Below are 26930 nucleotides of genomic sequence, written 5' to 3' on the forward strand. Positions count from 1 at the left end.
GTCAGAGACCTCCCAGTTATGAAGGGTAGGGGCAGAGGAGGGCTGGCAAAATATAGGGGCAAAGTAGGTGTTACTAATAAAGTTTGTAATGAATGTATAAGTTGGTTTCTGAAACAATATATTTCTATGACATTTTCCCCTTAAGAATCTGACAGATTGGAGAAGGCTTAGATATAACTACGGTTGAAGTAGCTCCTGGTAACTTACCAATGCATTACCAATCCTATCTAGTATTGGTTACATTCTGCCCCATTTGAATGAGCAGACATTTTTTATTGAATAAAGAGGAGTGTTACTATGGCTGCTATTAGTGATATCATTAAGAGGACAAAATATTTTTGGCAGGTTTCCTGAGTGCACTTTGGTGGATCTGTTCACATTGTAATGAAGCTGCAGATATTTCACGTGAAGGGGGAGCGGCTACATTTTTGTAGCAACAGACCGTAAGCCTGGAGTAGCAGAGAAGAGCACTGATAGAGAGCGCAAGCCTGTAAACACCTGGCAACCACGGCTGGGCTGAGAGGAGCCGAGGTTTATTTTGTGGACATGCATTGTGGACCTTTGAACCATGAGTAGAATTTGATTTTGAGTATATGGCCTCAAACGTTAATATAAGCATGATGTTACAAACAAGTCTTTTAAGAGAGGTGTGTGTATACATGATGCCAACAATTAGTATTTGGTTGAAAAAGTAAAATATGATATAGTATGGCGTTGAATGTACAAAGACACTTAGAAAATGTAAAAACTCTGGACAAATTGGGTCGCTGTTAAAATATAGCTGTAAGAGGAAAGACTCACTTGCCTTGTTACCAAGTTTTTTTAAAAAAAGAACAGCTTTTCTAGGAAAGTTTGACAAAAATGCCAAGGGATTGAATGATCAACATAGAATTACTATTTTACTTGTGCGGTATTTAAAACACTCCTGTTTCTATGAAATATGCTGTGAGGTCATCTACAAAAAGTATGAGCAGTCCTCACCACCATTTGGCGTGCCAAATTGAATGCAAGAAATGCAGAACATAAAACTGAAGGGTCAGCTAACTGCAATGAACTCCCCTACTTTGAATTACTCCAGTTTTATGAAACAATGTTTTATATCAGTAACCATGACTACAAAGCTTATTCTCCTCAAACCAGAGGGATTGTAATTCAAAGCATAAAAGAGCAATGGTTTGAGCTTCGTTCCTCCTGCCTGCAGCAAAGCAACTCTGAAACAACTGTTTTAAAGTCAGAACAATCCACTTGGTTGATGGGCCCACATAAAAGCCCTTTACTTTTGAGACCTTCATTAGTGACCCCTATTCTTTTCCAATAAGACCTGGATAAAGAAAAAGTTCAGAATATGTCACACTTCAGGAAATCTTCAGGTTTCATGCCAGAACCATTTGGCTTCATTGCATTCACTCATTTCCTTCTGCTCTTGCACATTCAGGAGCTGAGTACAACAATCATGGAGCAGTTCAGTAATGGAGCTCCGGGCATCACGACTGAGAGCCACACCTGAGAAATGGCTGTGACTCCTCATTTTGATACTAGGTTGCTAATTTGGTACATATAGTTGTACATTATGTTTTGTTAGTCTATATTTTTAGGTGTTTTTGGATGTTTTTATTTATTTCCTGTGAGACAAGAGAAACCACCAAATGCATTTTTTAAACTGCTCTCGAGACTAAAATGGAAGCCTACTGGAGTTAGAGTGAAAATGTTTCCAGCTGTACTGCTCATATTGGTATGTTAACATTAATTAAAAAATTATTTTCAGTGTAGTGATCTAAGAACTACCATTCTCAAGAATCACAATTTATAACTGGATAGACAGGTTTAACATGAACTTTATATAAAGAAGCCTGCATTTCAGAGCTGTCAACTGAATGGCAAAACAGGATTGATTTTAAATTATATCACACAGTCCTAATCAAATGGTTCATCAGAACATTACATTGGCAGATCTGCAAAGCCTCAGTTAAAGGCTTTGATAAATCTCTAAAGTAAACAAAGTGTGGTGCCAGTACAGAAGAAAAAAAAAGATTTGTCAGCTGCTCAGCAAGCATTTAACCACACCAGAAAAGGGTTGGTGATAACTGGGGAAATGGGAGGAGATAGCCATAAAGAAAGCGCACCTCAACACATAGCGATGGCAGCCCAAATCTACGTAAAATAACCAAGAAGGACACAACTACACCAAATAAACCATAAACAGAACCCATGAGTAAAATAACACATTGTTCTACCATTAAACACCCAAGCATAAAACTAACAGCCACTGGGAACCCTAGCCGTGGTCTCCAAGGCAGATGCCACAAGAGCCTGATTCCAGCCAACTGACTCTGGCAACGGTATGAGCCGTCTGGAATTCTAGTCATTGCAGTATCTCCTCAATCCACAGAACCTTCACAGTGAAATAAGCATTCCCACTTCTCTCTTACTACTGGGGCTTCTTTGAGTTATGCGCTAGCTTTTGGTAAAGATGACGCAGAACATTCTGCTGACAGAGGGCTAGGTACTGGCGCAAGAAAGATGTTACAACTTGCGCTTGATATTCATTTTGAAAGGAAAGAAATTCCATTTACTTGATGTCTGCTGAGGTTAGGCTATGAGAAACAGCACAAGTGCAGATTACACAGGAATGGAAGACATCTTAATAAAGGCACAATGGAACTCAATAAACCTTACAAAGAGCTTAAGTAAAGCGTTAGCTGTAAAATGGGATAAATCGCACACTAATATTGCTAGAATTGAGAGTCTGAACATTCACTAACTGCGGTAGTACAGTGTTTAAATTATGTGTAAAATGTCTAAGAAGACCAGTCTCTAATGCACAATGCTGTGCAACATTACTGGGATTACAGTGACATAAATGTAAACATAACAATATATTCTGTCATACTTATGCTGTCATGAAATACCACAATAATCACTGTCCCTTCAAAGTTAAAACCAAGCTCAGTAAACAAAACAGCGCTGCAAACCCAAGGCTCAAAGACAGCAGGAGAAATCCATTCCACCCATTAGTCTGTTGACATCTAGTGCCTTTTACTACTCTGGGGAAAAAGGCTTAACCTTGAGGGAGAAATCCACACAAGAGCGCCCCAGTAAGCCAAGCACAGGACACTTCTCCAGACAGCAGGTTACACAACACAAAACCACAGCTAGAGCTGCAGTTACTAGGAGTCCCTGGCTACAAATTGCAGTGTAAGTTCATGCATTACATACAATGTTATTAGCTTTATCTCTGTGTCGAGCTCATTGCACCTGGGATGCCACACACTGCGCTGCCTCTGAGGGCTCGTCTAAAAAGTATGCTAACAACTCAAAGGTTGTTTGGCCATCAAAGCACAATTACTACTGGGTAGAACTGGATAGATCAGGCACTCAAAAATCTGTAAACCACCTGTCCTTGGTACAGTGCATCAGAACCATTCCTGCTATTTTGCCTAACATGCATGTCTCCATAAACTGCATTACTGCTCTGGACATGTTAACAGTGGCTGTTTGCTATTTCCATTACTGAAATGCTGTTGCCAGGCAGGTCAGCCCTCCATGAAGTTGTCAAATGGTCTATTCCTTCTGTTGTGCATTAGACCTGAAACAGACTACACAATCAAACACATGCATGTACACAAAGAAATGCATACATACGTGCCCCCTCCCCGACAAACACACAGTGCAAACACGGTTTCATAATGGTGCCATTATTCCTTCCCCCTTGAAGCTTTCCAGGGTCAGGATGCATTAAAACATCTGAATGACATAATATTGTATTTAATTTATTATATTTGCATTATGCTACATAAAGCAGCCCAGGACTAATTAACCACACCTATGTTTAATTTTAGAGGTACTTGCACATCAGTGGCTTAATTTATAAAGTGTTTAATCACACTTGGCCCAGTTGGCTATATGAGCAGTGCTAAACATTTAAAGGATGGCAGCATAAAATCAGTGTTTATTCAAACTATTTTGTTCTAGTAAGCAATTAAAACACACTGGGCAAAAAATAACTGGCTGGACTGATTTCCGTTCCCTTCTAACTGATGTCCTGCAGCTTTAGAGTTTTTTTTTTTTTCACTTGCTTGATGATGCATTTTAGCAGGCTGCTCACCCACCACAAAATCCCGTACATCTGTGGTGTCGGTCAGCAGATGGCTCGCAAAGGAACAAAGCTATTGTGACCATAAATCAGCAGCCACTTCTGTCTGTTAATAAGAGGAGGCGAAGAAGATCCGTTGCTAACACGGACGTCTTTTTACAATTCCACTGCAATCGCTTCATCTCCTTTCAGTGCAGAAGGCATTCACACATTGAAGAGCAATGGAGTCTTAAGACAACACGTGAACATCCCTTGGAGGGAATAATTCACTAATTCAAAGAGCCATTCAGGATCAGGAAGATCTAAAACATCATCAAATTCCAGTCTTGTGGACTGCTGAAGCACATCAGATGGAATAGAATATGCAGTCTTTTCAGTAACTGACTGCCTCAGATAATGTCTTTTCTATATAAGTTATTGCATGGTTGCATATCAGAACAGTCTTTTCAAGACTTGATACTATTTAACCACAAAAACATCATCTTCAAGTTCTGTGAATGGCCTGGGTTTCTCATGAACCTACGATTCTCACTTCAGCTAGAAAAAGGTTCCTGCAACATTTGGAAAGCCTTTGGAATATTTAGAAAATGTAGACTGTAATGAAATGGCTATGAACTTCTATAATTGTGATGGTTTGTGTATGTTCTGGGAACATTTTTAGGAAACTAGAAAGCATTCTAAGTATATCAAGGAAAGGTTCCAAGGAAGCATTCAGAGACAATTGGTCAAAGTTCTCAGTATCCCAACAAAGAAGGACCTTAATTACAACCTTGATTTGAAATAGCTCTTTAGCTAACAATCTGGACATGAGACAGCAACAGCTTACATGGTGCAGTTATGTTTTCATGAAAGTTGTTTTCATGAAAATGATGAATAATGTAATAAACTGTCTAACCTAAAAGATTAGAATCTGATTACTTTCAGATTGGTGTCACAGCCAGATTTATTATACCCTGTTTGTAAAATAATTCCTTTTTCCAAAGCAATACTAGCTAATTTTATAATTAGATGATGTTAGTCTACCTACAGCAAGATGTTTGGGATAAGCGTCATCATATTGGCTATAATGTGACAGATTTCCTTGCCATTATACATGAATTTGTTTATATTCATAAGCATATGAAGTTGTCTTTCCCCTGTGATGCACATAGCATGGAGGTATTCCTACTACTCGGATTCAGGGGTAGCGTGATTTATGCATTTCTGTGGATGCACAAAGGGGTCTATTTATGTGTCCCAACTGCACCTGCGCATGTACTTTTCAACCTGCCAAGCTGTTCTCTAATGATGAAGCCATTCCTAAAATAACGCCAGAGGCTGCACATGAATTGTATATTAGAACGCTCAGTGCAAAGATATGCAAGGTATAGGTGGCCTATGTTATATCATGTCAGAAAAAAAATCAATTTAATTTATAATTAAACTATATAAATATATACACTTTAACGCTAAATAGCTGATATTCATGTGTTATTTCTCCTCCAATTTACATACTTATAAGTTTAAATACTCTGCTATTTTAATTGTGACTAGTTACTCAAGGCAGAAAATGCAAAATCTCGTTACACATTTCACATTGTAGCTATGCAGTAAATGTAATATTTAAGATCACTGGAACTTTTAAAATAATATTGCATAGTATTAAGTACAAAACATGCAATATACACATTGTACAGTGCCAGTGCAGAGTATCACAAACCCAGGAAGTTGGGAACTTAATAGTGGATGCATGGTTTGATCTCCTATCAGTGCTCCAAGATAGTTGACCCAATACGTCAGATTCAGCGGTCCCTTTTCTGGACAGGAACACATCAGTCTTCCTACCTACCCTGCCCTTTAAAAGATCGAGGATCTGGTTACTTAGCTGCCCTAGCTTGTATAAATAAAAGTAAAAAAACAAACAAACAATTGAGCGCATAACTTTAGAAGCAAAGTCATGATATGCAATTAACTGCAATCATAGTAGTTAATCGCTTAGTCAGTAGCTTTGCCGAAGCTGTCGTTTCTTTTTCAGCCCATACGTCAAAAGGGAGTGGATTGGGCGAGATCCCTTACCCATAGTGAGTGCACGATTAAAGCACGACCTCGTGGTTTCAATCAAACCTCCGCTGATAAGAAATTCCAATAGCACCACCAAGTGGCTTTCAGTATGTCTATAGATGTTCATTCCAAACAACAATAAAGTATGAAATAAAGGCTTTTCCCCGACCTGTATGATTTTATATCACTGTAGTTTTATGTTTTATAGATGGGCTATAGATATTCATAGATATAGAACAACCAGATTTAAAGACTATAATTACCCGTCTTACATTCTCTTATGCAAGGTAGGCAAATTAAAACGACAAAAAACTATGCGCGCACACGCCAACTGCTTTCATAATCTTTCCTTCCACACCAGTTATTGTAACTATCTACTTCGATAAGTTCGCCTGTGTTACCAATATATGGCCTACCATATGTAGGAATCTCCTAAAATAAAAGTCGGACAGAAGAGTGAGTTTTAAAGGTAGTTAGGAATGATATGTCAACATGTACATACCTCCTCCACCGTGAGTGGCATACATATTCTGTATTCCTTCATCAGCATCGTCCTCCTGAATGTATATCTGCACTTGGTGAAGCAATGAGTTCAATGGGAATAATCTAACTATATTAGTTAGAATATTTGGCTTTAATATTGTAGGCTTTAAGAGAATAATATATATTTATTTATATATATATATATATATATATCTGTAGTCCGACGTTGCCGTTGAAGGTGAGAGCTCTTCATTAGATCGTACCGAGGGATATATACATTCCCCTTTTCCAGAATAACCTAAAGAAGATAATAAAAATGGATTTTGCAGCGGTTTGTCTTATGTAGGAAGAAAGAAACAAACGACAGAGTTAGTAATCCTTTAAACTCAGTCTTATCCTCAACCACACTTAGCGCACCTTTTACGATAGCCTACCTGTCCGACTCCGGATACCTCGATGTTTTATGGAGTAAAGTGAATAAATTTTTCATTCAGTAACATCGATTTTTCACCCCAAAAAAAACAAAAACTCGAACATATATATTATTCAACCAGTAAAATTCAAAAAGCTGCCACTCATTCGCGGCGCTATCGCGGGATGCTCAGTTGCCGATACGATTACTAGAGGGCACTGAACCAGCGTGGTGCACCGCTACTACGCGGAAGAATTGAAACTGCAGGTTCTACAACAAACTCCAGGCGGCGCCACGTACGCTTTACTACAGTATACCAGCGTCCCGGCCATGTAGCTCGTTACCCTCTGCAGTGAGCTTTCCCTGTTATAACACTTTAATGAAAAGCTTGTTAATGAAATGGGTTTGGTGTACAGGGTTGTTTTGATGTCCGGGATTGGGAAATTATGGTTTATTACTGCTAGTAGCATTAGTGAAGCAACGCGGAAAGCTGCGGTAAGTTTAATAAGTTCCTTACACGAGTTGATACTTTTTGAACAGTTTTTCTTTTACTCCATTCCATGGTCCTATACACAGATATGCAAACATATGCACTACCAAACTTACCTGGGGGTGGGGGTGGGATGCAAGCATTGTAGAACCAGCGACAGCGACATTGCTCATGTACTCACCCTGGGTCGGCAGCAATAAGTCCCTCAATGTAAAACAGGAAAGGCTAGTATGCAATAAAGATCCTATCAGCTGAACCAGACAATGTATGTCTGCTTTTTGCTATTTTTAAATAGTACTGAACAGTTTCACTTTTGAGTGGATGGTGGCAAGCTTAAGGCCCTACTGGTTCACAGCTGTGTTTGTTTTCTGCCACAGTGATTTCTGTCACAGAACTAAGTGACTAAAGACTAAATGTATTAAAGTTAAGAAACTTAAACGAGAATCATAGCCATTAAATGGCTCACAGGTATTAAGGAAACCTACTAGCTAATCAATCTTCTGGCATTTTTTTGGGGGGGGGAAAGCCTATTGCCAGACATGATGAAGTTTTTAACACAGATCCTCACTGTTGTCATGACTCTAAGAGTAAACAAGTTGGGTAAAGCAAGGCCATGATCAGCATTACTGAAGCCCATCTGAGCTCACCGAGTTAGCAGGGCTTGGTTTCATACTGGAATCATCAAAGGCCCCACAGACAAAGGTAACTGCAAAGTAATTGTTGTAGACAACATTTGAGAGAGAGATATATATATATTTGCAAGTATTTGCATGCGTGATCAGTTACAATGCATTGTGTATTTGTGTAAAAAACCTATCTACTGAAAAGTTGCTTTAGGAAGGAAACAGGCAAACTGTATTATACCATCATCATAACAACTAACCTGCTGATGATATCAGTGAGTATCATGGTGTGCAATGGTGAATACCAGCCCTATGCACTTTAAAACGCACGCTAATTACGCTATAGGTCTTCATCTTCCACAATGGATATACACTTCGGCCGTCTTCACATCCTGGTTTTGATGGAACTAGTATTGTCCCTTTAGGCATTAACGTACCAAGTCAATTCTCGTGATCTGCTGTACTTGTACACTGTAGCAGTTCCAAGAAAGCGGGCGCAGAAATATTTGCCCATAATGCCGTGCGATAGGCTGACAAGTGGATCCAAGATGGCGTAGAAAGTAAGGCTAGGTAAGTGCAGACTTCCTTCAAGACCTTTTATCCGTGTGCCTCTCCGACTCGGACGTACTGAGTTATATTGTTATGCTGGCGAAGGTATAGATAGTGCGTGGCCCAACGAGCTATAAAACCCAAACGAGCACCGCTCCCCTTTGCGGTATCAGTCGATACACAATAAGGCCCGAGCCGCAGTCCCAGAAGCTGGCTAACGTTAAAGAGTTCGTTAGCCAGCTCGCTAACCCAACTAGCCGCTTCGTCTGCAAGTGGCTCGTCTCGCCGAGCCCCAAGTTAGCAGCGCTGATTTCACGGGCGACTCGACGCTTGTGTTATAAGGCGCCAGCACGTCTCGTATTGTGGATGTTGCTGGGCGAACCTGCTCGCCGCTGCGTAGACGGGACTACGGGGGCGTTGGGACACCGAGGCCGTGAGGAGCGTCCTGCTAGCTGGCCGACATCACAGTTAGCTCCGCTAGACCGGAGTCGCAGCCCGCGGCCGCTCAGCCAGCGGCGCCGTATTGTGCTCACCGGCCCTTGGACGGAGTCGGAAAAACAACGGCGATGCCCCCCCAAAATCGCCTGTAATGTTACCGGACCCGCGTATTATTCGGTTTTCTTTTTCTGCGGCGTCGGTTCGCATTTTCTGTGTCACAGCACAATAAGGCTAGTTGTTTTTCTTCGCTTGATGGACATGCAACACACACTCAGACGGGACATCTATTATTAACTGACCCGGAGTCCAAATATAGGCTGTTTATATTTTTCTTAGTGTCTGTGTCGCCTTTTTTGGTGTGATCGCGGTTAATTAGATGCACGGGTTAAACTGCACGCTATGGCTTGATGTTGAGACATGCCTTGCGTTTGTTTTCTCTCTCCTATATAGAGCTGGATATGGAGCTCACCGTGACCACAGCAGTCGTACACATTTTATACTCTGTGTATTAGAAACTCTAGCGTTTTCCTCCGAATGTGTGTTTTAATGTTTCTTAAATGACGTGCACTTTGCTTTGTAAAATGACACTTTCATCAATACCACAACCTTGGGTCGTTTAGTCTTCCGGCGTCTCAAACTTAAAATCGCTCCCGGTGTACCCCTGACATCCTGGTCAATATACAGTTCACTATTAAAAACCCATGTTTTCTTCACGGTGCTCTCTCTAACCCTTCTTTTGTTCATTACTGATACATTTTAAAATGAATGATAAAATGGTTTGTGCCTTCCCTGTATGTTCTGCTGTTTCCCCTTAAATGCTCCATCAAGCTTGTTTTTGTTTACTTTTGTTATGTTATATTTTTATTGAGCAATGATGCTGTAAATTGATTTTAAGTTTGAGTATAACTTGTAATAATAATCATCACAATCCTATTTGTCTATGGTCTCATGCCACAGACGTTATTGAACACTTGGTTGGTTTACCCAGGAAGAACAAGCCATTTTGCCAGATGTGTAGATGAACCACTAAAAGGATGGCTCTTTGTAGAAATTGGCCTTGATCTCATCTTTCACAGTTAAGAGCAATGCTGTATTGTCGAAGTTGATGAGAGCATGGTTTGTAGCACATTCGTGACTTGCCTGCTTCAAACTATAAAACATGGAAGGCTAATTGCACAGGCCCCAGCTGTACAACCTGATCCAGCTGGAACGTACAGCTGCGCCCATGTTACTATGGAAAAGGGTGAAATGACTTAACAGCACTGCAGTTGGTCCCTAACAGCTGTAAGCTAAGAGATTAGCCATGGCATGAATACCAAAAGAATGAGAAAAAAAAATTGATATGACTAATTCCTGGCTTTTATATACATTGAGCAATTTCCACAAATATGCAGATGTTTGGTGTTTGGTTATTATAAACATTTATATGTAGAATTTATATATATATATATATAATATAAAAAACACACACTCACACACACACTTATTTCATTAAATAAACGTTTGACAGTGCAGTTGCAGTGCCATTCTCTTGAGCTACTTGGGTAGTGGAGGGGCCACACTAGTGTCCTTTTGGTCCAGGTGATTCCCAACATGTGCTTTTATTTTGCATCAAGATCTAGCCTTACAAAGAATGTTCCTTGATGACATCCCAGTATAAGATGTTTTACCCCTGGAATGTCAAAATGAAATCATGTCGTTCTCCGATTCTGCATGCTTTGTTGATTTCACTGGTCCATCAAACCTGATTTAGCTCACTAATGGCTTAATAAATAACACACAAGTCCACATGAGTGTGTGAGCATGGGGGAGCTCCCAAACACTAACTGGTGCAGCTCTATGGCACTCCTGGGTTTGGGGAAACCTCTTCATGTCATCCCCCTTTACCCCCCCCTCCCCAGACACTCTGTCCCAGAGTCATGGAGGACAGGAGGCCACAGAAGTCATGTGAAGAAGCCATTGGATCGTTAGTAAGGCAGGAGTATGAGGCAGCGGTGGCCCACAGTACGGAGGCCCTGCTGGCCCTGGGGTCATGCCCCCCCTCCCCAGCCATGGTTCTTCTCCGCAAGCGCGCCCTGCTCTACCGGATTGCAGGCCTGCTTCAGCTGGTAAGCTTTCGGTGGGCCAGCCCTGCAATTTCCCGTTTGTACCATGCTTTCTCCCATCTCATAGAAATTCCTGTGTGTCTTCAGAAAGTTTGTTCTTCTTGGGCACACTTGCATTGCCTCGTTTTGGTTCAGTGACAAGTTTTGTTTTCATGTCAGTAAATGGCTTTGAGTAATGAGTAGCAGTTGACATTTGGAAAACTTGTTTTTATTAACAAACAGCTGGTAATGGTTTAGATGCAGACTGTTTCCTTATGCTGAGGCTAAGGCCATGTGAGCTAGAGCAGAGACAGGCTGATCAAGCTGTGGAGAGCTACAGCATAGCTTGGGGTTTTCTCTGCTGAGCTTAAGAGCACAATAAGTTTAATCATCAGTGAGCAATTTGTGTGGTCTACTGTAATGGTATGGCCATTCCTGAGCTAGTAACTTGCTTTCCCTTCTGCAGAAGGACTATAATCAAGCTGATGAGGACTGCAAGCATGGTGAGGGACGATGAAATCTTCTTTTGAATAAATGTTCCTATGCAAAGCTTTGAGTATGAAAACTTGTTTTCAAACGTTTTGAAAGCAGTTCCATACAAGATGAAAAGAAACTCTAAAATAATCAAATGCATTTGCGTCATATGGTATAAAGTGTGTGGAGTCTGCCTGTGGGTCAGATGGGCTCATTTTTATATATATATATTTGTGTGTGTGTGTGTGTGTGTAGTGCTTGCTGAGGAGCTGGGGAAGGGAGAGGGAAGTTTCAGGCTGGGCCTGCAGAATATGGTATTAGATGGAAGCCTGCAGGAGGTCTTCAGTATTCTTTCTAAAGCTCTGTATGGAGAACCGCTGGTAAATCAATCTGCCTTCCTTTCCTTATCAGAGCTCTTCTGAAGTGCTACAAATGTTGATCAGTGGCTCAGTGACTAGTGCTGTGTAAATAAAATAAACATACAACTGCTCCAAAAGGTCAATTAGAACTAAACATGAAGACTCTGATAGCTGTAATCTTTTATGTGAAATATATAAAATGGATATCTCTTCATTGTTGAAGAATGGGCTCATGGCTATGGATATGACACGGCTGAAAAACCTCCTCTCAGAAATGGAGGTAAGTTTTCTTTTCATAGCGGTCAAAACTACATCCTGTACAAGAGATTGCACTTCAGAGCTGTCTAATGGGGCATGTCTAAACAAGTCTCCTGCTGCGCGCCTTGTCAGCCCCCCTCTGTACTTTCATTTGAGTTGTCTGAAGAGCAATTTTTCTTTAGTTTGTTATTATAATCGGTACACCTTACCACAGTTTTCTAAGGCTTTTTTTTTTGTATTGGGAATTTCAGAACTTGTTTAAGATACAAAGTTGAGTCATTAACTATTTGAATCGCAGGCTGTAAGAAACAAGATGGTGACGGATCTTACGGAAGAGAGTGAGGAGGGTGAGTCCCCCCCCCCCCCAATTCAGTTTCACAACAAAATCAAAAGGCCAGTTTTGGCTGAGCTCTCATGACTCGCCTGGCTATTTGGCTATACGCACTGACGGGCTCTTGCTTTCTTCCTCTTCCTCTTTCTCTGGATTTCTGTGCGACTGACTCTGACAGATGTTCTTGAGGGTTGGCAGTTCCGGCCTCCTCCTCGAGGGGTCACTAGCAGCGAGGAGTACACATTGTGCAAAAGGTATGCCTGTTCTGCCAACCACTGTTTCTACCTGTGCTTCTTGCACATAAAAAGGGAGAGCTGACTTTTTTTTAAAACAAAAATCTATATGGAGCTTCCTCTATAGACATTCCCATGCTAAATACCTGAGTTATGTGGAAGAGTTTTCAGACGTCAGGACATTTCTGTAGAATATCCCTAAGAATGAAATAATATTTCTGGAGTATGGTCTGATCTCTGGCAGGGTTTTAAGGCAACTGTATATAGATCAATGGCTTTAATTTTTGTTTATCTATATAGGTTTTTAGAGCAGCTTTGTAGTGTAACTTTATTCCTCTACATGGAGATCTAGAGAAGACACTGAATATTACCATGTTTGTCTGTACAAGTTGCTAGAACAGGCTTTTAGTGTAACCCTGTGCATCTTCCTTTTTTGGAGTTTTCAAGCAGGTTTGTGGTGCCACCATATTTCTAGAGCTGAGCGTTACTGTAAGGCCCACTGTGCTGTACAGGTTTCTAGAGCAGGGCCTGTGTCGGTATGGAGCGCAGTGCACATCGGCCCACTCGCAGGAGGAGCTGACGGAGTGGCAGCGCCGCTATGCCTCTAGACTCATTCGCCTTAAACAGCAGCAGGAAGGCAAGCACTACACAGAGAACTATATGGAGGCGCTCATCGAGAAGTGGATCAACTCCCTCACCCCTGAGAAAGTGGTAGGCCTCTCAGCAAAGCTCACTCGCTGCTCACGGTTCATCTTAAATAATCCCACATTCACTGTATTCAGCCATGATTCAGGGTTGGTCCAAGGATTCCCTTCTTGTGACTGATTGGGTGTTGATTACACAAAGAGTGTGTACAGTGTTTGGAACTCTTCCACTATCATGGCTGTGGCTTGGAGATTTGTATAAATGACTTACTTTTTAAAGCAGTTCCTGTATCAAATGCTGCCTGACCCCATGTGATCAATGTGGTCATGAATGGCTGGGATTTAACATGCTCTGTTAGGGCTGTGCAGAGGGCATTGCTGTCATGCCATTCACCCCCCATGTCTTTGTATTGTAGCTCAATGATTGTGTGGATGGAGTTACAGTGGAACATAGCTCAGATCTGTCAGTCACTGTTAACACCAAGAAGTCATCCCATTCCTGGACATTCTCACTTTACTGCAAGGTAAGCGTTCTGCAGCACGAACTAGGATGGACTGACTGGCTCATGCGATTTGGTAGTTGCGACCGACCGAGTGAGTGAGTGAATGTTTGCGTGGGTGGGGGTGTGGGTGTTTCCCTCTCCAAGCTGATTTGTCTGGAAGATTCATAAATCCTAGGTAGGGAGAAGTTCGAGTTTGATATGGAATGAAGTGCTGCTCAATTCTTCTTGTTTGCTTGTCAACGCCATCTGAAGGAAAAATAAAGCATTTAAAATATTTTATTTTACAGTTTTTACTTTTAACAATGTTTACATTTAAAGTGTTTAGCAGCTGCTGTTCTCCAGAGTGACTCACAAAGCCTTGTATCTCCTCAAAAATCATTTATCCTTAATGCTGGTACATAAATACTTGAATCCTCAGACCCGTTACTAGTGTCAGTGACTTTTTTATTATTAGTTAACATCCATTTAGGGCTTGTCCGTGTTGTGAAGCTCAGAGAACCATAGCGCTGACCACCCCCCACGTGCCCAACCTTTGCTCGTCCCCAGCCCGCCCGCACCCTGCACCGCATCGCCCTGCTCTACGATGCCAACCGCCCGCACTTCTCCATCGTGGCTGTGTCGGCGGGCGACACCTCCACCCAGGTGGCTCAGCGCGTGGGCGACGGGGCCTGCCAGGAGTGGAGCGACGCTGGCCTGCTGCAGAACGGCATGGACCACTGCCTCTACACCGTGGAGGTGGCCTTCAGCACGGAGATCTTCGGCACCTTCCGCCAGACCGTGGTCTTCGATTTCGGATCTGAGCCCGTGCTGATGCAGAGGGTGATGGTGGACGCAGCGTCCATTGAAGGTGAGATTGCGTTAAGAGGTGCGGGTCGTTTTTTTTTTTGTTTGTTTGTTTTTTTTTTCCTCTTAGATTTTTCTTCGGTTTTAGTTTTAATTGCATCGTCTCCCTGAGCTTGAAATGCTAGTGAACACATGTGACAAACGTGACCGTAACCTATTATAGGATATATTTAACCTGTATATTTGTGCACACATTCATCAGTTTCATTACGTTTGAATGTGTACTTTGTTGAAGCTACCATGTGGCTTGATGGGGAAAGAAAACAACAAAAAACATGGTTTCTCTTTGCAGGTGGCAGCATGCTCTACTGTTGCCCTTTTGTAATTTTCTATTCCAGTTTTCTGAAGTTTTGAAAAATACATACTTGTTAGGGTCTGCATTCCCCCAAAGCCTCCAGTTCCTTTTGAACCGTGTTTGTGTCCCTACGGAGACGCCGGTTATCGGTATGCCAGGAGAGCAGCTGTGCTTAAAGAGCAGTGTGTCATTCATGCTGGTGCTCCTCTCTCCCCGCAGACCTGGAGCACCTGATGCAGGCGCGCCAGCAGCTCCTAATGACGGCCAAGCGCTGGGACTCGTCCTGCAAGACCATCGTGGAGTTCGCACCCAATGAGAACATGGAGCTAGAGCGCAGCCTCCTGAGCCGCTACCAGATCCCATTGTCAGCTGACCAGCTCTTCACGCAATCCGTGCTGGACAAGACGCTCACGCGCGACAACTACCAGGCCCGCCTACACGACCTGCTCTACATCGAGGAGATTGCCCAGTACAAGGAAGTCAGCAAGTGAGTGCCTTTGAGCTGAGGAGAGCTTCTTGGCAAGCGACCTCTGTGTTCCTCCTAAACCAACTCTATTTGCTCAGTGCTTCCATGCAAATAGTAGCAGAGAAACATCGTGCATGGTTTATATCGTTCTGATGATAATTCAAAAAGTGCATTCTGTTGCTTTGGCTTTGCCAGGCTTTGCTAGCTTACTGCAGCTCCTAACCACTAGAGGTCACCATTGATCCTTATCAAGCGCTACTGCGTTTGTGAATTTCTAGTTGCCTAGGGTACGTGTAAGGAAAGCAGTCATCGTTATGTAATTGCAAGGAGAAAGGCAGCTCTGCCACGTTAGTGCGCTTTGATATTGGACAGAAAGTTGTATGCAGACTTTAGCTGTTAAACAGCAGTAATGTAGGAGTGTGGCGTAGGAGAATTTGCTCTTTTGCTCCAGGAATATGCTACTTAGATGTCAGGCCACATGAGCTGAAATGTGCACTCCACTTTCTCTGGGCTGGTCTTTTTTGCCAAGCCATTACCACAGCACAAATAAGTTCTGGTGTTTAGAACATGACTCTGCCCGGAGCGTAACCACTGTGACACCCGGAAACAGCAGCACCACAGCGAATAAAGATGGTGGCAGTGGTGTCTGCACTTAAAAGCTGTCATTTCTGGGGTTTAGGAAGAGCTGGTCGTCCACACGTGGCCTCGCCATGCTGAAAGCCCTTCTGTCTTCCCAGGTTCAACATCAAGGTGAATCTCCAGCTGGTGTCCAGCTTCATGCTGACGGGCATCTCCGGAGGGGCCAAGTACGCCCAGAACGGGCAGCTGTTCGCACGCTTCAAGCTGACGGAGACACTGTCTGAGGACACATTGGCCGGCAGGCTGGTGATGACCAAGGTGAACTCGGTGCTGCTGCTCCCGGCAGGCATGGGTGTTGGCCTGGCCCACCCGGCCAGCAGCAAGGAGCGTGTCTACGAGGCGCTCATCGAGGAGAAGACCAAGGACTACATCTTCCTGCGCATCTGCAAGGACTGCTGTGACGAGCTCAGCCTGGTGCCCGACCGGGAGCTACAGGTGGGGGCGCCAGACGAACGCCAACACGCAGAGGTCAGATTGGCCAGCGACCTAATCAGCTGCCTCTGGGGCTGGTCCAAAGAGTTCGGCACAAGCATCAGCTGGGGGCTGGTCCATCCTCTCAGACTCCGGCTGCCTTACACCATTTAAACCCCCCCCCCCCCCCCCCCCCCCCCCCCCCCCCCGACATCAAACACGTTAGCTCAGGTGTAAGGCAGGGTTTCAGCCTGTGTTTCTCTGGGTTTTGAGTTTTTTTGTTTCGTGATACTCTGTGGTTAAAAGAGGATTGACGCATGACACTCTCATGAGTAGAATTGTGAGAGCAGACTCCCAGGGCCTTCTGTCACAGGCCTGCTCCATTTGCCCGGCAGGCCGGCCTCCGAAGTGCAGGCTTTGGCCTGCATTACCCCACATTTTCCTAAAAGGAAGCGGAGAGCTCCCGTTCATTACTGCCGCACACCCACCGCTCCGCTTAAGCAGCACTGAGGCCGGCGGAATGAACCCCTTTGTCATGTGAAATCCACGTGGAATCCTTCCTTCCTGCCTGCTGTAATTTCAAAAGGCTCATTATTGGAACGGGAATGCCCTGGGGTTTGGCACCGCAGCGTGTGTTCGCGGGTTTACTTGTGCTAGTAATCGCGTTGAGTGGGCAGTGAAAAGTCAAGTAAATTGGCCTGATTTTTGGAGACGATTGCTCTGGTGAATTGCTCCAGGTCTGAAACAGATGTTCAAGAAGTGAAAGAGCCCACGAGCTGAGTTGGGCCAGTGGGTGCAGGCCTCAATGTTGGTGCATTAACGCAGTTCATGTGCGTCTTGCCAGGTGGAGTTGCAGTTCCAGCTCAACAGGCTGCCCCTGTGCGAGATGCACTACGCCCTGGACCGCCTCCGGGACAACTCCATCCTCTTTCCCGATGTCAGCCTCACCCCTACCATCCCCTGGAGCCCCAACAGGTGAGGCCCAGAAGTATCAAAGTTGGGTGGATACGTTTGTTCTCATATCCATACAGGCATCAGTGTGCACAGACAGGCACGTAGGCCCGTCGGCGTCTGGTGTGTAAATTTGACCTCCTCGGCCCCTTTCCCTCGCCAGTGTTCACATCTCCTGGCGAGTGGTGGCTGTGTGGTTGTACGTGCTCTCGGAGAGCCTGACGCCCTCCTCTTCCTCACTGCAGGCAGTGGGACGAGCAGCTGGACCCTCGTCTGAACACCAAGCAGAAGGAGGCCATTTTAGCCATCACCACGCCCCTTTCCATCAACCTCCCACCGGTGCTCATCATTGGACCCTACGGCACGGGCAAGACTTTCACCCTGGCCCAGGCCGTAAAGCACATCCTCAAGCAGCCTGACACGCGGTGGGTCCCTGCCTCTCCCTGGAAGGCAGGACAGGAAGTGCTGAGAATTATCTTGGCCACCTTGGTCACTTTCAGTCATAAACAGACCAACACGAATGTTTGTGTTTGCCTCCCAGGGTCCTCATCTGCACCCATTCGAACAGCGCCGCAGACCTGTACATAAAGGACTACCTTCATCCATACGTGGAGGCAGGCAATCCACACGCAAAACCTCTCAGGTAGCCTTCCCAGCCCAACAAAAGGCCGCTTCTCACGTTTGATCGCATGAATAATCTTCGTAAGACTTGGGTGAATACCTTCTATCTCTGAAACTAGCCTTCATGCCTGAAGCAGCTGTGATGGATACAGTTTCAGGCCCATCTGTGGTGCCTTGCTGGCCTTTCTCAAACATGACCCTGCTCGCTATTGTGCTGAGTAGCTTCAGTTTTCAATGGCACGATATTCGAAGGAGGGGAGGGAGAGGACTCGCATGTTTCCAGGGTTAGTTAGACATCTTCATAGGGTGTTTAGTATATCATAAGGTGTTAGCCACTATCTAGCATTTATTAGCTGCCTGTGGTGTATGGAGTAGCATAAAAATCATTATGGTCTGGTTTATGAGAATGCTCTGTAAGAGCTGCTACAGGATTGAAACAAGGTCCTCCCTCTCTGTCTTCCAAGACACCTGAATGATGTGTAGACACTAGTCAGGCATGCTGACACAGGAATCGTACAAAACATTTCATAGAGCCTTTCTGTTGTCTAATAAGAGCAAATGAACAAATATCTTTAAGTAGTGTAGTATATTTAGTTTTCAGTGGTTTAACCTAAGTGTCTACCTTTTTATAGAATCTGCATTTGGTCTTCGAATATTATCCGTTATATCCATTATCCTCTCTAGTTGAATAGTGTCCATATACTGTTGATGTTGTAGTTGCTGAATGCTGTCTGTGGTGCATGTGTGTAGGGTTTACTTCAGGAACCGCTGGGTGAAGACTGTGCACCCGGTGGTGCAGCAGTATTGCTTGATATCTGGAGCTTACCTCACCTTCCAAATGCCCACTCGACAGGACATAGAGCGCCACCGTGTGGTGGTAGTGACACTCAGCACCTCCCAGTACCTCTGTCAGCTTGACCTGGACCCTGGTGAGTGCATGGCCACGCACACACTTGTACACCCACCCGCCCACCATCCATCTGTGCAAGTTTTCGTGTTTCATTCCTCTGCCAGTCTCAGAGTGCCTATATTGAATATATTTAGCTTTATTTTTTCTTTTTTTTTTTCCCTGATTTGAGTGCTAGAGTATGGGAAGATATTTATGGCCCAAGGGAAAATTTCTGATGTCAGTGGCAGGGGAATATTTTATCCCATATTTGCAGTCATGCTTTAACTGCACATAACCAGAAGCATATAAGCACTCTTGCTGTTGTTCTCTCTTGTTCACTATCTTTAACTTTTTCACATCCTCTCCTGCCCCTCCCTCTCAGCTTGCTGGAGCTGTAAATAAAAATGAAATCATTGCAGTTAGCTTTCATATAAATCCTAATCCCAAGATGAAGATGCTGTTTTGGAAACATATCCCAAAAGGCCTGAGTAGACTCTCCCCCCCCGCCTCTTCCGTAACAAAACAGTCTTTCAAAAACGGAAAGAAAGTTCTCCTTGAATGAAGCGGCCTGGCCTATAACGGTTTATTAAGAGAGGCTAATTCCTGCCTTGTATGTGTCTGCTTGCAGGATCATCTGTTGCTAAGAGACCCAGCTTGCCTGTCTAACACAGTCAGCATGATTAGCTTCCACTGTTGGCGGCTGGTCTGCCCCTCCCATCGCTCTCGCGTTCTCGTACCCCCCCCCCCACTCATTTTCGTGCTCGTTTGCGCGCTCTCTCTCTCTCTCTCTCTCTCTCTCTCTCTCTCTCTCTCGCGCGCGCTTTGCTCTCTCATTTTTTTAAACAAATCAGGAAGTGCTGCAGGGTCATGGCTGAAACCACAGTCCTCACAGTTGCAGGATTAGCTCGAGCTGGTGAAGGTGCACCGGCGTGACACCCACTCGGTGTAGCATTCTCTGTCCTCTGACCTTCGGGCCTACAGGGCAGGGGCTTCGGCAGGGCCAGATGGGGCCAATGGTGGGCCTGCAAGAAGGAACAAATGTATTTATTTATATAGATGTATAATATTCATTCTTAAGTGTCAGTGTAACATGGTGCATGGTTCGTAAGTGCAGCAGCAGACCGGTGGTGGCCCAGGCTGGTATGTCCCTGGCAGTTCATGTGCTAATAACAATAGCTGGGGTTAGTACATTGTAGATGATTACATGATGACCAGATGGAGAGGAGCATCCACTACTTCATAAGTTAGTTAGCTCGCTCCTCTGGCCGGATGGCGCATACTTTTTCTTTCAGAATACATATCATGCAAGTTGTCAAACTCTGCATGAACTTTGTTCAATTTCATGCACACGCATTAGCTAGTTGGAACAATAACCAGCTGACTGTTGGCTTACTGTTACCTTGCTTGACTGTCACCCGTCTCTCTGTCATTAAAGTTCTGCGATGTATCGTTCTGTCTCAAACAATTCTGGTCGTATTTGTGGTATGCGTCATAATCCAGAAAGCCAGTGTTGTCTAAATATCATTCTTTAGGAATCCTGTCCAGGGGTAGTAGCTCTGGTAGCTGGGGTCTATTTGCATGTGTCTGTGCATGTCCCTGAAAGACCTTTTCAAACATTAAGCTGCCTCTGACTGAAGATGAGGTGAGAGACAGTAGCACTGCTCCACTGCTCCACTGCATGGCTGGGTTTCCACCAAATTAAAATCTTCTTTCTGCCATCTTTTTTTTTTTTCACTTTAACAAAACCCAGTAATAATGTGCATGTCTGTGTGATTTTGTGTTGGGGTAGGTGGTATGATCAATTCATGTACTTGCATAAGTCTGAGTCACTTTACCATCTACCTTCATGTCACTGTGCATGACACCCACACAACCGCACAAACCCCCTTTTTTTCATAGTGACCTGTGCATTTTATCAAGAACCGCTCTTCAGCTCTTTTTATCCTCCAGGGCTGTCTGTTGGCTGCTTGGACAAAACCGTGTGTATATATACTTGTGTATGTGCGCGTGCGCATGTGCATGGGCTGTGGTCATGGATTATTAATGTCCTCTCCTGTGAAGCTCCCTGTAATGAATATTTTATTGTGTGTGTGTGTGTGTGTGTGTGTGTGTGTGTGTGTGCGCGTGCGTGTGTGTCAATGTAAAGGGCTCTTCACACATATCCTGTTGGACGAGGCGGCCCAGGCCATGGAGTGTGAGACCATCATGCCGTTGGCCCTGGCTACTAAAAGCACACGCATCGTCCTAGCTGGAGACCACATGCAGGTAGAGAGATGGATATACCAGGGCTCCACTTCACGCAGCTGAAGTCCTGCCCCTCCACCTGCGTCAGCCTTTCTCCTTAAAGGAACACGGGCGTGCCGGATTTTTGCGGCACCTGTCTGCCGGACTGTTTCTGTCCACCTGACTTTGGAACGTAGAATCCAGCATTTGGTGAAATTCAATGGGGGAAAAGTGAAAGTGCTTGTAGGTTAGAGTGTTAAAGTTGCTAAATCTTTGTGTACAAACGTGTACTCTTCCTGAATGGCGGATGGCTGAGAGGAAGCATTGGACTCCGCAGACAAACGCTGGTGTGCTAACAGGCTGCTAATAAACAGTCTTTTAGAGAGGTCCCTCGTTATCTCACTCACGACTGCTGCCTCGATCATCCAGTGCTCTGCAGCTCGTGCCCAGACCAGCCTAGAAACCTGGGCTGCCCTCCCATATGCCCCCATCACTGCTGCCTAACCTCTGCCCTTTAGCCTGTGAACACACACTGCCCACAGAACGTTTCAGTACAGTACACCAGTGTGTGGTGGTGGGAGACTGCAGTCCACCCTACCGGCTGTATCTAGGGCCCGGCGAAACTCATGGCCTTGAAAATCGCGTCACAGACCATGAAATCAGACTTTTCCTATGAGATGCAGGAAAACTGGGGGGAGGGGGGAATGATCTGGTACGGGACTTAAGTGGGCAGTACAGAGTTAAATGTCAGAGCTCATCGCTTTTCCTGTTGCTATGGAGACGAGTCAAACGAGAACATTGTGCGTAGGATTACCTAAATGTAGCCAGCTACATAGTAATGATGCGTCTTGACCTGCATACTGCTAAACCAGCTAATGTTAGTGCTAGCTAATGGGCGCTGCTTATCACTGAATTCTATGACCAGTAGAGAACCGTATGAAAACACTGATGGGTGTTTTCATTTCAGTGAGACAGAGAATGAAGCCTCCTGAATTCTCCTGAATGTCATTGTTTTCAACTCAGCCATTTAGGCTGTTAGCTTGGCATGGCAGGCTAGCCTATGTGGCTAGCTAGTGAAGTGTCTATTTAATAAATGAATCCCATCGTTTCTGAGAAACTCTGTGAAATTAACCCTTATTTTACAGTGAGTTTGCGCCCCTATAATTAGCGCATCTCATGTATTTAGATTTTGTTGGGGGAAATGTTTGTAACGCTTAGGAAGGCTAACGTGCTCTGGTCTGTGGCGTGCCCTGTCCTCTCCAGCTGAGTCCGTTCGTGTACAGCGAGTTTGCGCGCGAGAGGAACCTGCATGTGTCCCTGCTGGACCGGCTGTACGAGCACTACCCCTCCGAGTACCCCTGCAGGATTCTGCTCTGCGAAAACTACCGCTCCCATGAGGCAATCATCAAGTAGGTGTGAACTTTTTTACATCGCTTTTCCTGACGAGGCTGACGTGCAAAGGGAGAAAAAAAAACAAACAAACAAGCAAGCACGCACGTATGCGAATGCTTACGGACGCTCACTCCCTCGCCCTCGTTTTCTCTCTTCTCACTCGCACCCCAATGCCCGTACACACAGTAGCAGTTTTAACACGTCTGGCTGCAGCTCCCTTAGCTCACCCTCCCAGCTGCTTGTGGTGGGAGCGGGACGGGACGCGGCGGTGGGATTTGTCTGTTGGGTGAAGTTCAGCTCATCACACCTTTTGACTTCATTAAGGTCGGGCCGAAAGCGCCTGTTCGTGCTGACTTTTGGAAGTCACAGGGAAGCAGACCGCCCTTGATTGGTATGCTTGGGTGCTAAATTGTTGATTAAAATTGGATACTTTGAGTGTCGTCTTTAACAAATTTACATAGCATCTGTTTGTGATAACTCGTTTAGCATAAAATATACATGCACGATCTGCTAGGAAATATTCTTAGGTTTTAATAGAGAAGGTTTGAAGTTGATGGCTGAACATAATTTTTTTTATAAACCATTTGGATAAAAGAAACCCAACCGTAAACATCCTCTTGCATAATTTTTCATCCTCTTGTATAATTTGGGACAGATCCCCCCCGCCATGTGATATGATCAAAAATTTCAAATAAATTGATTTTCATATACTTGAAGAAGATTACAGGTGAGTAAGAGATGTAGAGAGATTCAAAATTGTAGTAAAGTACACAGCGTAAAAAACGTTTATATGTCTGTGTATATATAATATTTATTGGGCTGTGCTTTCCCTGTGGGAGGCTGTCTCATATATGCCTCTCTTCAGGCTTACGTATGTAGAGTGCGACCAGTGGCTGAGCTGGGGGGTTATCTGAAGTGCGGGGTGTTGTGCGTGCGCTCTGAGCAGCGGCGGGGGGTCTGCACGCGTTCTGCCGGTGCTGATGGTGCTCTCTGCTCCCCCTTCGGCTGCAGCTACACATCAGAGCTTTTCTACGAGGGCAAGCTGATGGCAAGCGGCAAGCAGCCTCAGCACAAGGACTTCTACCCTCTGACCTTCTTCACGGCTCGCGGCGAGGACGTACAGGAGAAGAACAGCACAGCTTACTACAACAACGCCGAGGTAGCGTACCCCTCGCCTGCTGGTTAAGAGCACGTACGCCAGCAGTGTAGTGGCCTGATCAGAAATCACTTATGCCACCACAGTACAACATTCTCCACCCTTCCTTCCCTGTCGTCGTGGTCTGTTGGAACTTAAGCTGGAAGTGTTCAGTAAAGACAAGGGGAGGGCATGGCAGGTTTCAGCGGAGCTGAGCCTTCTTTGGGTGCAGGTGTTCGAGATTGTGGAGCGCGTGGAAGAGATGAGGAGGAAGTGGCCTGTAGCCTGGGGCAAGCTGGACGAGGGCAGCATCGGCGTGGTGTCGCCCTACGCCGACCAGGTCTTCCGCATCCGCGCCGAGCTCCGCAAGAAACGCATGCCTGAGGTCAGCGTGGAGAGGGTGCTCAACGTCCAGGGTGAGCGCGGCCGCGTGGGAGGACCTTAGTCCATCAAATCAGAACTTGCACATATGGGTCTCGTGCAGGGACTTTTTTTTGTTGTTGTTGTTGTCTTCATATCCCCCGAATTTTGTTGTGAAGTAAGTTTGTATGAACGTATTCCCGACAGATTCATCAAGCACTTGAAAATCCAACAATTTGTTCTACGTTCCCATTGTAAACGTTTGCACAGTAGTGTTCATTCATGAGAGTTTTGTATTAGCGTATTTGAAAATTGTTGTAAGGCTAAGTGCCCTGCCCCGATTTTGTCCAGAAGCATCATTCATAAAAACGTCATCCTCTGATTTTAAAAAAAAGAAGAAGAAAAAAAAAAAAAGCTTTCCCTCTTTTCATAGATTAGCATAAGAAACCCATCAGGATTATCACATCTGCTGTTGCGATTAAATTGCTGTGTGAGAGTATATCAGGGTGCCAATTAATTTTTATTTTCATCCATATTATGGTGAGTACAACCTATTTGACCTCAACCATCATTCTAGTAGGATAGATTTAGTTTGTGTGCTGTTATATGGCTGATTTAAGATGCAGTATGTGGCCATGGATGGTGTTTCTAGAACAGCGAGAGAGGAGCGACTGAAGGCCTGTTACACTGCGACTTTGACCACGCTTGCAGGAGCAGCAGTGGTTGAAGAGCTAGATTGGTTTGTGCATAATTGATGTAATGGACGACTACCTGGGCTTGTGCACTGAAATTGCCTTTGAAGGGGTCCAGGTCCTCAGGTGCTCGTTTCCCACAGTGATTAGTGTGAAATAATTCTGTTCTGTCCCATGATAACAAAGTCTCAAATCATAGTTGATTCACTGAAATGTGGCACGGTCCTCTGAAGAGAGTGGTTGTTGCGGTGCAGTGACCCCCGACTCCCCCCACCCGCAGGTAAGCAGTTCCGTGTGCTGTTCCTGAGCACTGTCCGCACGCGCCACACCTGCAAGCACAAGCAGACGGCCATCAAACGGAAGGAGCAGCTGGTGGAGGATTCCACAGAGGACCTGGACTATGGCTTCCTGTCCAACTACAAGCTCCTCAACACAGCCATCACACGCGCTCAGTCCCTGGTGGCCGTCGTGGGAGACCCCATCGCGCTGTGCTCCGTTGGACGCTGCAGGTAACCCAACACGCATGGGACAGAATCCACAAGCCAATCAGTCAGACAGTCAGTTGGAGTCAGTGCTTAAAAGCCCCTTTAGGCGGTTGAGTGACAGATGAGTGAAGATAGTACAGGTTGGTGCTTAGATGTGTGTGTGAATGCTATGCATAAGAAATGCAAATTGGTGTTATTTTAAGCAGTGTAGTGATTACGGTTATTAATTGCAATGGAAAGTGATTAGTGCATTGTAATAAATAATCATGGTGCTACTGCCACAGAAATGGCTGCAATTTGTCAGGCTGCTTGAACACCTGTGACGATAATTGTCCCGGAACGTCCGCCATTGATCAGTGACTCCCAGTGCACATACTGAAAAGTCCCATGATTGATTGGACTGCTAGTAGTGTAGAGGCGAAGACACCCAATTGTGATGCAGCAGTGTACATTATACTTTACCGTGTAGCTAAACAGTGGGCATTGTAGTTTGCCAAGTGCAGGCCTTTCCCAGTAAGCCACTTCCATAAACCAAAGCTGGTGTTTTAATTACTGTTTAATTACCATTTATTAATTGTGATTTGTTAATAGTGATTTCTCTGTGTGGCTGATTGGGTGGCCTGTGGTGCCAGGAGCAGGTGGGAGGGTCCTTGGGCGGAGTGGCAGTGGCTTTCTGGTGTGGCCGAGCATTTCTGGCTGAGAAGGACGGGCATCAGGTCTGGCACGCTCCAGCCTCACACTGTGCCCTTTAGCGGCTTGAGCTAACGAGGGAGAGCAACGCATGGCGCCTGCCACCTGCCACCGCCGACGTGGGAGAGAGGCGGCGTGAAGCCGTGGCACCTGCCAGCGCCTGGCTGAGATTGGGGGGGCCCCCCGATAGCAGGGTGATGTGTGTGGCTGCGCATGGCCAGGGCGTGTCTTTACTCAGGCCGGCGGGGGGGGGGGGGCACGCGAGCAGGAAATGGTGGCAAACCTGCCATGGGAGCAGCTGTATGCGCCAGCGTGAGTTAGTGAGTTGGGGGGGCGCACATGTTGTGAAGTACAGGCTTTGATTCATAACTTAAATCCTGCCTAGCGACTGTGAGGGTGTCTGTTCAGTAAGAGAATAAGATGTTTCTGTCAGGGTGTATGGCAGAGGAGTGTAAAATCTGTGTGTGTGTGTTGACATGCACTTCTTAAGAGGACTGTCCATCAGCCCCTGCTCACTGATGCCTATCCTCCGTAGCTACAGCTCCCCTGTCGCTATGGAGACTGTTGCATCAGCCAATCGCTGGCGTCTGGTCACAGGAAGTGTCAAGCCGAAGGGCCCAGCAATTAAATGAATCTGTGTTCGTGTGTTGTGGTGGCAGGAGACGCAGTGCTCAGAGACAAACTAATGCCCCAACACCGTGTTCAACAGCTTCGGTGATTGGGTAATCTAAAGGTTAGCTACTAACTCATGCATTCTCTAGCACAGACTTCTATACATAGCCCACATTCACCACCAACAGATTAGTTTCTCACTACGGTGAGAA

General features: G+C 45.1%; 2 protein-coding genes across 3 annotated transcripts in view; one reads left to right on the forward strand and one right to left on the reverse strand.

The window, feature by feature from the left end:
• The window catches only part of pitpnc1a (phosphatidylinositol transfer protein cytoplasmic 1a), a 38200-nt gene extending 31398 nt beyond the window's left edge, over window positions 1-6802 (reverse strand). The window contains exon 1 of the mRNA XM_035527429.1: window positions 6636-6802. Within this exon, the coding sequence (XP_035383322.1) occupies window positions 6636-6683 (48 nt within the window). The 5' untranslated portion in view covers window positions 6684-6802. The remainder of the gene's footprint in view (window positions 1-6635) is intronic.
• A 1511-nt stretch (window positions 6803-8313) lies between these two features.
• The window catches only part of helz (helicase with zinc finger), a 32917-nt gene continuing 14300 nt past the window's right edge, over window positions 8314-26930 (forward strand). Inside the window, exons 1-22 of one of the 2 annotated variants that reach the window (XM_035521950.1) lie at window positions 8314-8711; window positions 10086-10203; window positions 11030-11236; window positions 11679-11715; window positions 11942-12066; window positions 12269-12325; window positions 12602-12650; window positions 12813-12888; window positions 13380-13578; window positions 13928-14035; window positions 14561-14861; window positions 15372-15639; window positions 16356-16692; window positions 17513-17643; window positions 17865-18044; window positions 18161-18262; window positions 18991-19169; window positions 21276-21394; window positions 22616-22761; window positions 23756-23903; window positions 24112-24295; window positions 25212-25440. In XM_035521950.1, the coding sequence (XP_035377843.1) occupies window positions 11048-11236; window positions 11679-11715; window positions 11942-12066; window positions 12269-12325; window positions 12602-12650; window positions 12813-12888; window positions 13380-13578; window positions 13928-14035; window positions 14561-14861; window positions 15372-15639; window positions 16356-16692; window positions 17513-17643; window positions 17865-18044; window positions 18161-18262; window positions 18991-19169; window positions 21276-21394; window positions 22616-22761; window positions 23756-23903; window positions 24112-24295; window positions 25212-25440 (3164 nt within the window). In that variant the 5' untranslated portion in view covers window positions 8314-8711; window positions 10086-10203; window positions 11030-11047. The remainder of the gene's footprint in view (window positions 8712-10085; window positions 10204-11029; window positions 11237-11678; window positions 11716-11941; window positions 12067-12268; window positions 12326-12601; window positions 12651-12812; window positions 12889-13379; window positions 13579-13927; window positions 14036-14560; window positions 14862-15371; window positions 15640-16355; window positions 16693-17512; window positions 17644-17864; window positions 18045-18160; window positions 18263-18990; window positions 19170-21275; window positions 21395-22615; window positions 22762-23755; window positions 23904-24111; window positions 24296-25211; window positions 25441-26930) is intronic. The other variant, XM_035521918.1, reaches the window with a different exon arrangement.

The sequence above is a fragment of the Electrophorus electricus genome, chromosome 1, assembly GCF_013358815.1.
Source record: "Electrophorus electricus isolate fEleEle1 chromosome 1, fEleEle1.pri, whole genome shotgun sequence".
NCBI classification, from domain to species: domain Eukaryota; kingdom Metazoa; phylum Chordata; class Actinopteri; order Gymnotiformes; family Gymnotidae; genus Electrophorus; species Electrophorus electricus.